General features: G+C 34.2%; 1 protein-coding gene across 1 annotated transcript; it reads right to left on the bottom strand.

Moving 5' to 3' along the window:
• Nucleotides 1–933: 933 nt before the first annotated feature.
• On the bottom strand, nucleotides 934–4,517 carry LOC145124139 (homeobox protein knotted-1-like LET6). Its single transcript, XM_079059368.1, has 4 exons — nucleotides 3,962–4,517; nucleotides 3,042–3,357; nucleotides 1,549–1,796; nucleotides 934–1,374 (listed from the first exon to the last, which is right to left on the bottom strand). The coding sequence occupies exons 1-4, from the start codon at nucleotides 4,337–4,339 to the stop codon at nucleotides 1,174–1,176; spliced, it is 1,143 nt and encodes a 380-aa protein (XP_078915494.1). The 5' UTR covers nucleotides 4,340–4,517; the 3' UTR covers nucleotides 934–1,173.
• Nucleotides 4,518–8,852: the final 4,335 nt, after the last annotated feature.

Raw genomic sequence — 8,852 nt, 5'->3', positions numbered from 1 at the left:
TTTTCACGAGCGGACCAAGAACATAGAACTGGATTGTCACTTTGTCCGTGAAAAGCTTCAAGATCGAATGACTTATTTCTCTATCTCATGTTTCAACTAATCATCCAAAAGCAGATATTTTTACTAAATCACTTCAATCTACTCAACATCGTGAAGCATTGTCCAAGCTGAATCTCATTACATTGCCTTCAGCTTGAGGGGGGCTGTTAGAATATGTTATATTTCAGTTAGAGATAAAGGGTAGAACTGTCTTATGTACATAATTAGTTGGAGTTTATTATTTCTCCTTGTGTGTATAACTATATATGTATGTATTGATGGTTGAAGTTCTTAATGATATGGAAGATTCCTTCTTATTGAATCTCTTGTTCATCTCATTGTTACATCACCACACTTTTTGCTATCAACATGTCCGCTCCAGTAAAAGGTTATTACATGTGCTCTTAAGACGTTTAATAGCAGTACAAGGAGCTCTAAAGAGAGAGAGAGAGAGAGAGAACAAATACCTCCCAAGCTTCTAAGGTAGCGTTACATAATATCAATCTACCAACATAAGAAAGATTTCTAGCCATCCAATTTGTCAATTGCATCTGAAATTTCTTGATATGGGACATCCAGTTGCTAATTTGTTCATGCTAGCTCCGACCAGGACCCCTAGGTAGTTAAACGTGAATGAACCTTCACCACAATCTAAGTCCCTGAATGAGGTTTAACGCTAATATGCCTTATTGTTTCTTAATGATGTTGTCGCTTGCCTTATTGTTGCTTAATGATGTTGTCGCTTGTTGTATTGCCCACTTATTTTTTTACCATTTTGATTTAGAATACTTGCACTTTTTTATACAACTACCGGGATTTTTTAAACTTTACACGCTGATTCATGTCGCTTTAAAATATAAGTTGATTTATGTAGTGGCGTTCGACATCAAAAAATAATAAGTAAACACGAATGTCTTACTTGCATTAAGTGCATATCTTAAATAACAATGTCTTATAATCATCCAACTCTTAAGACCAATAGGTCAACATACATGAGAACGCTAACGAGCTTCTTTTCATCCCTTATGGTTCACACAAACTTGCAAAACCCTCATCGAGTTCAATCTCAATCATACATAGATACGGTCATTTGTTGAGATTTCATGCCACGTTGGGCGTGTATATATATAGCCCCTATAGCAACGAAACGTCCATGGGATAAGGATTCCCGAGGATGTTCTCCATGAAATAGTGATGAGGATGAGCAGCATCCATTACCACAAACTGCATATCCTCAGATGGCTTCCAATGTCGCTTTCTTTGGTTTATGAACCAGTTGTTTATCTGCTTCTGGTCTAGTCCTGTTGACTCAGCCAGTGCCAACTTCTGAGCCTCCTGTTCACAAGAGACAGTAGAGTACGTTAAGAGAAATGTAAAGTTTTTCTTTTTTGAAGCCTGTGGAGCGTTTCATACAAAGTTATAACCACTGGGCCACCTTGAATGTGGTAGGAGAAGTGTACAGATTGCCAGATAGATTTTGTTTTAATCAAGAAAACAGTATATAGTTACCGAAGGGTATGGCCATTTGTAATGCCTAGTCCACCAGTCGAGTAATTGTTGACGTGCTTCTTTGGGCAACTTTCCTTTCTTTCTCTTCTTCATGAACTCTTGCTTGAGACTACCTAAATAACCACTATACTTGCGTAACAGCTGACCCTTCAGTTCCTGATCTTCAGCTTGAGGATCTATGAGATTGTTATTTACATCCACCTCTTCCTCGGATGATCCATTTTTATCCATACCTACTTCGCCACCCGCTGAAGTTTACATCAAATTAAAACAGAAATTATCAAAGACAAAGCAACTTTAAAGGAGTTTTTAGGCACGAAATGCAGTTACGAACAATTCTTTAGATGCAATAAGGTACATGTATCTAGAACATATGGAACAAATAGACTACTGTTTTCTTCCATATGGTCTGCTATAAGAATCCGATTTTAAAACTAAAGCTTATTTGTTGTAAATACATCACAATAAATAAAAGCCCAAATATATGCACAGGAGTTTTTTTTTTTTTAATTCTGATCACCAATTTCAACCTGTTAACAACTAACTCGTAAAATGCATGCATCTTGATCACATTGCCAATGGTTGGAATGCAATCATCCGACCCAAAGAAATAGGATTCATTTAATCTATCGGGGTAGACTCCCCATATCATTACTTGCTAAAGTTGCTATCATCCGAACCAAAGTTTTTTTTTCCTTGGGTGCTTTGGGTGGAAATGACGACAATCAACCTTATGTTAATTGCCACAAAAAAATCTCCCAGGGTAAAAAACAATGTAATATTGGACAAGATGTTGCCAAGAAAAGGAACATATAATTGTACTTGTATATATATATCTCTACATTCAAGGGGTGAAAAACTGGAAATTTGTACAGGTTATTTTACTAGAAAAACAGTGCAAAGCTTCCAGGATGGAGTGAAAGATTCATCACAATAGGCCTCCATACATATACATCGTTTAGGGTCCTCCCCTACAAATCTTTTACATTATACACGTAAATGGATCAGACATAGCCGTATAGTGTCATAAAATAGATCATAGATGAGCCTCATATATCAAAGATTTTTTCATGTTTGTATACATGAAAATTATAAACTTTTGGAAAAAGGAACTTTCACAAGAATTCATGTGATATGAAACTGTAGGCAAACTATTGTCAAGTCTTGGAAATTGTGCTATGGACAAAATTTGAAAACAAATTTAAGATCTATACATGATATATATTAATAGTACTTTTTGGTGATTACTATTGTAAAAAATAATTTAAGAACCAGATAGCATTAACGAAGGCAATAAACTGTTCCAAGTAAACAGAATCGCATCTAGTTCGTAAGCATGAAGAACATTCAAAGAAGCTTTTTTGTACTGGAACCAATAAAAGAACACTTCTTTTACAAGTTTTATGATGAAATCAAGAGTCTAATCTGTAGTTTATTAAACAATTCCCCAGGATCATAAAATTTAGAGAGAGAGAGAGAGAGAGATGATGCACCAGAATCTGAAGTAGAAATGGAGATGGCCTTGAACTGGGATTCAACTCTTGAGAGAAAAAGCATGGCTTCTTTGAAGGGTTTGGCGAGTTCTTGCTCGTATTTAATGAGCATCTCACAGTAAGCTTCCATGAACTGATCAAGTGCTGGATCTTGTCCGATGATCATCATATTCATTCCTCCACCACCACCGCCAGCACCGCCATCACTGGTACCAGCCTCACAACCTGCGGAGCCGGAACGACTGGACATCGCAGCCACCACCGACGCTCTGCAAGCATCTTCTAGTCTTTCCACTACTTCAGGCGGTGCTCCTATCTGTATTTTGTATTAATTAAAGAAAAAATCTTTCATATTACTCTTAATTAAACACAAACACATGCTTCATATATCAAATATACGTTACGAAAGTGGAAGAATAAACTTTCTGCGTCTAAATAAGGGTTTTGCCTTGCATTTTTTTATTCTCTGTTCAAGAAAGTATATTATGCTACCAAATGAAGAAAGAACTAAAAGAAATGATGTCACGCACACAGAAACACACAAATCTAGAAAACCCATTTCTAGGTTCCTTCTTACAAGTTGTTTGCTTTTAAGAGTGTCTCTATTACACTACTAAATCAAGCAATAGCTATGAATCAAACACACAAACCCCTGAAAAAACACGACTTGATTTTTACTCAGGATTTCTTATTAGATTGTACCAAATGCAGAAACCAGTAAACAGGTATACAAAGATATGCTGAAACCTGAAGATACAAAATTCCATCACTTGTTTCAGTTGTGAACTATATATAGAGAACTATATAGATCCGTGTTTGCTGATAGGCGAGCGCGCACAAACACACACATACACACGAGAGAGAGAGAGAGAGAGAGAGAGAAGAGGGGGGGGGGGGGGGTAAGAAGTAGCTAGATATACCTTTTGACAGTTAAGATAAGCTGATAAGAGACGAGGGTAATGAGGATGAGACATGATCTTTGCTTTAACAGAAGAACACGAGGAGGAGCTCATGAAGGCTAACTCTCCTCCATCGTTGATATTAATGGTGCTGTTTTCAAGCATCATAGCAGAAGTCGAAGTCCCACAGGTACTATGATGATGATGACGATGATGGTGATCTTGATCGGCGAAAATTAGGTTGTTGTTGTTGTTGTTATATGAAACAGGAGGTGGAGGAAGACATAGTGCTCCAACGTTGTTATTATTACTATTACTGCTAGTATTAATGATGTTGCTGTCTCCAAAACTCATCAAACATGATGAAGTACCTCCTCCACCTCCAGCATCACCCTCCATTTCTCCTCTCTCTCTCTCTCTCTCTCTCTCTCTCTCTCTCTGTGCAAACTTTTTTACTCAACTTACTGTTTGTAAAGATATGTATAGAAGGATATGGAGGACTTACGTGTCTTTTGTGTGTACATGAGAGAGAGAGAGAGAGAGAGAGAGAGAGAGAGACTTACCTTCGACTTACATGAGAGGGGCTTCTCCCGAGTTTTAAGCTTACAAAAGGGGTTTCTCTAACCTTTTACTGAAAAATCGTATATAAACATAATGCCAAGTATTGATTTTCCAATAATTAATTAAATGAACAGTATAATAGATTAATTTGTTTATTTTTATAAAAATGATGTTACTTTATTATATACTGAAAAAATTCAATGCAAAAATTCTATTATAATGCTTGAAAATAATATAGATGAACTGCCAAGCATTGATTTTCCGATAACTAATTAAATGAACAGTGTAATAGATTAATAATTAGTTTATATTTATAAAAATGATGTTACTTTATTATTTACTGAAAATTCGATGCAAAATTCTATTATAATGCTTGAAGATAATATGGATGAAAAGATCGACCGAAAGATATTATAATAAAAAGTATATTAGAAATATTTTGAATATTAATTAGTATCTTTTATATTATAAGAAAAAATAGTAAATTGTATCATATTCATATTAATAAAAATTCACTATCGATATTTTGGACATATCATCGTTAAACTAGATTTTTTATAAGAAATTTTGTATTTCAACCACTAATGTTTCGTTGCACAGACAATATATATTTTATATTACACAAGTCTTTTAAGACATCAATCAAAGTATCAATTTAACAAAATGAAATGAGTTAATTAAGTTTTATAAAGACATTGGTATAATCAATTTAACAAAATAAACTAGTTTGAGACTATGGTTATTGTAGTGTTAAATGATTGTAATTAAGTTTTATAAAGACCTTTGTATAATCAATTTAACAAATTGAACTAGTTTGAGGCCATGATTATTCTAGTGTTGATTAATGGTAATGTGGTTTATCTTTTGTGTGAAATGACAAGAGGGGTAGGTATCCAAAATGCAATGAAATTAAATATGAGAGGAGAAAGTGTTTCGTTTTTGTATGTTGTTTTATGTTTGTTTTGCGCTTGATGGCCATTTGTTCACTCATTTCTTCCATATTATTCTCTCTTTCTTTCTCAATGTATTGTCATTTGTCTCCTTCCCTTAAAACATGTAGGAATGGCAGTAATACTAGGTAGAGCTCATCAAAGGACCACTACGCATCTATAATTAAATGTATTGTAACAAAGATATCATATATACTATGACATGGTGGAAAAGCATAACTTCTTAATTGTTAAGCATTGTGTTGTGCGTGTAAGGACTGTTTGAGACGTGTCATGTTATTTTATTGTAAAAGTTTTTTTTTTAAGATGTATATTTTTATCGAAAATTAATAAATATTTTGTTAACTTTTTATTATTAACTTTTCATATAAAACTTTTATAAACTTGAAATAATTCAATAATTATGCTATTTGTTTATATATATATATATATATATATATATATATATATATATATATATATATATATATATATCCGATAACAAAGAAATTTTTAGGAATTATTAATCTATTAATAATAGATTAATTAGGGAAATAAATTATTTATCTACCTATCTTTCTAGATAAGGATTCATCCTATGCATTTTCTTAGGGTTGAAATCACCCCATCAACGCATGCACTTCAAATCAACGTGCACTCCAATGGCGACTTCATCTTCAGATCGACGCCTCCACTCTAGGTTCACTACAAGAAAAAAGGTAATTAACAACAACAAAAATCGTCGGCACAAAGTAAAAAAGTCGTCGGTAAAGGTAACAGCGGTGGCACGTCGCCAGTAAAAAGTTCTCGCTACTGCTCTGTCGCTATTGATCAAAATGTCGTTGGTAAATAAAATTGTCGCCGCTAATGATTCTGTCGCCAGTGATACTTTTTGTCGCCGCTAATGCCGATGTCACCGGTAATAACATTTTTCATTTTATAATTTTTTTTAATCAACGATTTTGGGTATAAAAAAACCGATACATAATGACATTAAATGCAGAAAAAAATTACATAACAACATCCGATTAGATACCAAATACTATTATAATTAATTTCATACAAAAATAAAGAACCAAAGTTTTACAATTCTAACAAACAGCTTAGTGTCATGACAAGTGTAACATACAAAACACAAATTAATTATCCGACGAACTATCATCTACGTTTCCATCGTTTCCTCCTTGATCGTTCCCCGATTGAAAAAACGCATAAAGCTCCTCCATACATGTCGGGTCGTTGAGCATTGCCTGAAGGATTTTCCAACTACATAATAAATAACAACATATATAAACTTATAAGGTAAATTATCAACCATAAACAAAAACTACCAAAGTACATTACTATTTCTTGCACTTAAATACAAGATATACGAAAAGTACATTGCGATTTCTTGCACTTAGGACAAAAACACAATTACCAAATCAACAGACATTTATCGATGTCAAAGTACATTTCTATTTTTAAACTAAGACAAAAAACCAAAGTATATTGCTATTTCTCACACATGGGAAAAAACCCAATTACCAAAGCTTTTAGCAAATAATCACCACAAACCAAAATTACCAAATCAACATGCATTTTATGATGCCAAAGTACATTGCTATTTTTAAACTAGAGACAAAAAGCCAAAGTACATTTATATTTGTTGCACTTAAAATATAAACACTTGAAATTAATTAATTTTACTCTATTTGTGCTAAAGAACCTTATATACATGAAATACCAAAGCACATTGCTATTTCTTGCACTTAAAATACAAGAAATACCAAAAATACATTGTTATATCTTGCACTTGGGACAAAAGCACAATTACCAAATCAACATGCATTTATTGATGCCAAAGTACATCGCTATTTTAAACTAATTAGACAAAAAAAACCATAGTACATTGCTATTTGTTACACTTAGGACAAAAAACCAATTACCAAAGCTTTTAGAAAATAATCACCACAAACAAAAATTACCAAATCAACATGCATTTATTGAAATTAAATAATCTTGTTTTACTTGTGATGGATGTGATGGCTGTGGTGGTGGTTGCGATGGCTATGAAATCGGCGGGATAGCAGAAGGTTTCCGGCCGATGCCTCGGATATGGCCACGTCGTTCTCATAATACTTTCTCGAAAGCATCTCTTTCATGAGCGAGTGTTAACTCTCTTTCACCTTCCGGCACTTGTGTTTGTTCTAAGAGTTCGTCCACTAACTGATTCTGTATTTCCCAAAAGTGATTAACAATTAAGTATAAATAAACACTTAATTATATGATAAAATTATAATTAAATACTTACGTATTGTTGTTCCGCCTCGACACTAACAAATACATCATCCCTATCGGTATAAGTCTTGCGAAATGTTTCCACTCTCTTAAGGTTCTGTTTAACATTAAAAATTAGATTATATTTTAAATAAATAATTACATGTATCGTACGTTCCCTTCTTATAGCAAGTACTTCTATACGAGCTCGACCCCCCCACAATTCACGGTCATTTGCATTTGACGGACTTTTTTGTTCCTTTCTGAAGCAGCTTTGTGTTCGTCCGTTTGGAAATACTCAACTGTTTTCTTCAACTTATCAACATCCATATCATCTGGGGTGGCTAATGCTCTCGGGATATCCTCATACCCTCCGACTTCCAAAAAAATATTCTTTTGCCGGAAAACTAAATTTTACTTATGATGTTTTGCTTGTATTTCCAGATTACCTGCAGTTTGGGATACTTTTTTATCACATAGTAACAGGAAAATAACTAATTTAGTGTGTATTTCAATGTACTTTATTTATAGACTAAACTGATTTGGTGATTCCAAAAGAAATGGAATTGAATTTGCAAGTGCAAAATATACATGAGCAAAACAAAGGTTAAAGTCATCTAATTTTGAACTTGCAAGGTGTGTATCCACCCTCTTCAAACACCCGACTCCTGATATGTATGAATATGCATTAGATAAGCAATTCCAGTAGAACCCATCTTCGCATTACCCCCTAAATCAAAAACTGAAATTGACAATTTTTTTTGCAATTAATCACTAAAATAAGCTAAAAATCGATGTTACAAGAGAAAAGGGAAACAGAACTAAGCTGTAGATACCTACCGTCGCCGGAGATTCGTCTTCGGTCGCCATATCTTTGTCCTCAGTCACCGGTGGTATCTACTTTTCCCGACGGTATCTACTTCACCGTGGCTGGAAATCCTCAATTTTGATGGTGATGGTGGCCTGAATCCTTGCCAATAGACGAAGAAGAGGGAAAAAAAACACAGAAGCAGATGGAGCGAAACAGAAATAGAAATGAAAAGGGCGTTGATTTTTTTTATTAACTACGTCAACCTTTACCGACGACGCCTTTATCGGCGATGCAAGGGGCTTTAGCGGCGACGTTTATCAACAGCGTCGACAACTTCAGAGGGAATTATTGT

Source organism: Lactuca virosa, chromosome 7 (genome assembly GCF_052849685.1).
Source record: "Lactuca virosa cultivar CGN04683 chromosome 7, Lactuca_virosa_CGN04683_v6, whole genome shotgun sequence".
NCBI lineage: Eukaryota > Viridiplantae > Streptophyta > Magnoliopsida > Asterales > Asteraceae > Lactuca > Lactuca virosa.
The sequence above is the reverse complement of the archived record's forward strand: the minus strand, read 5'-3'. Positions and strand labels throughout refer to the sequence as shown.

Coding starts and splice junctions, on each gene's coding strand:
- LOC145124139 (XM_079059368.1), bottom strand. CDS start 4,339: ATGGAGGGTGATGCTGGAGGTGGAGGAGGTACTTCATCATGTTTGATG. Junction 3,358..3,961: donor CTTATCTTAACTGTCAAAAG/GTATATCTAGCT, acceptor TACAAAATACAG/ATAGGAGCACCGCCTGAAGT. Junction 1,797..3,041: donor CATTTCTACTTCAGATTCTG/GTGCATCATCTC, acceptor TGTAAACTTCAG/CGGGTGGCGAAGTAGGTATG.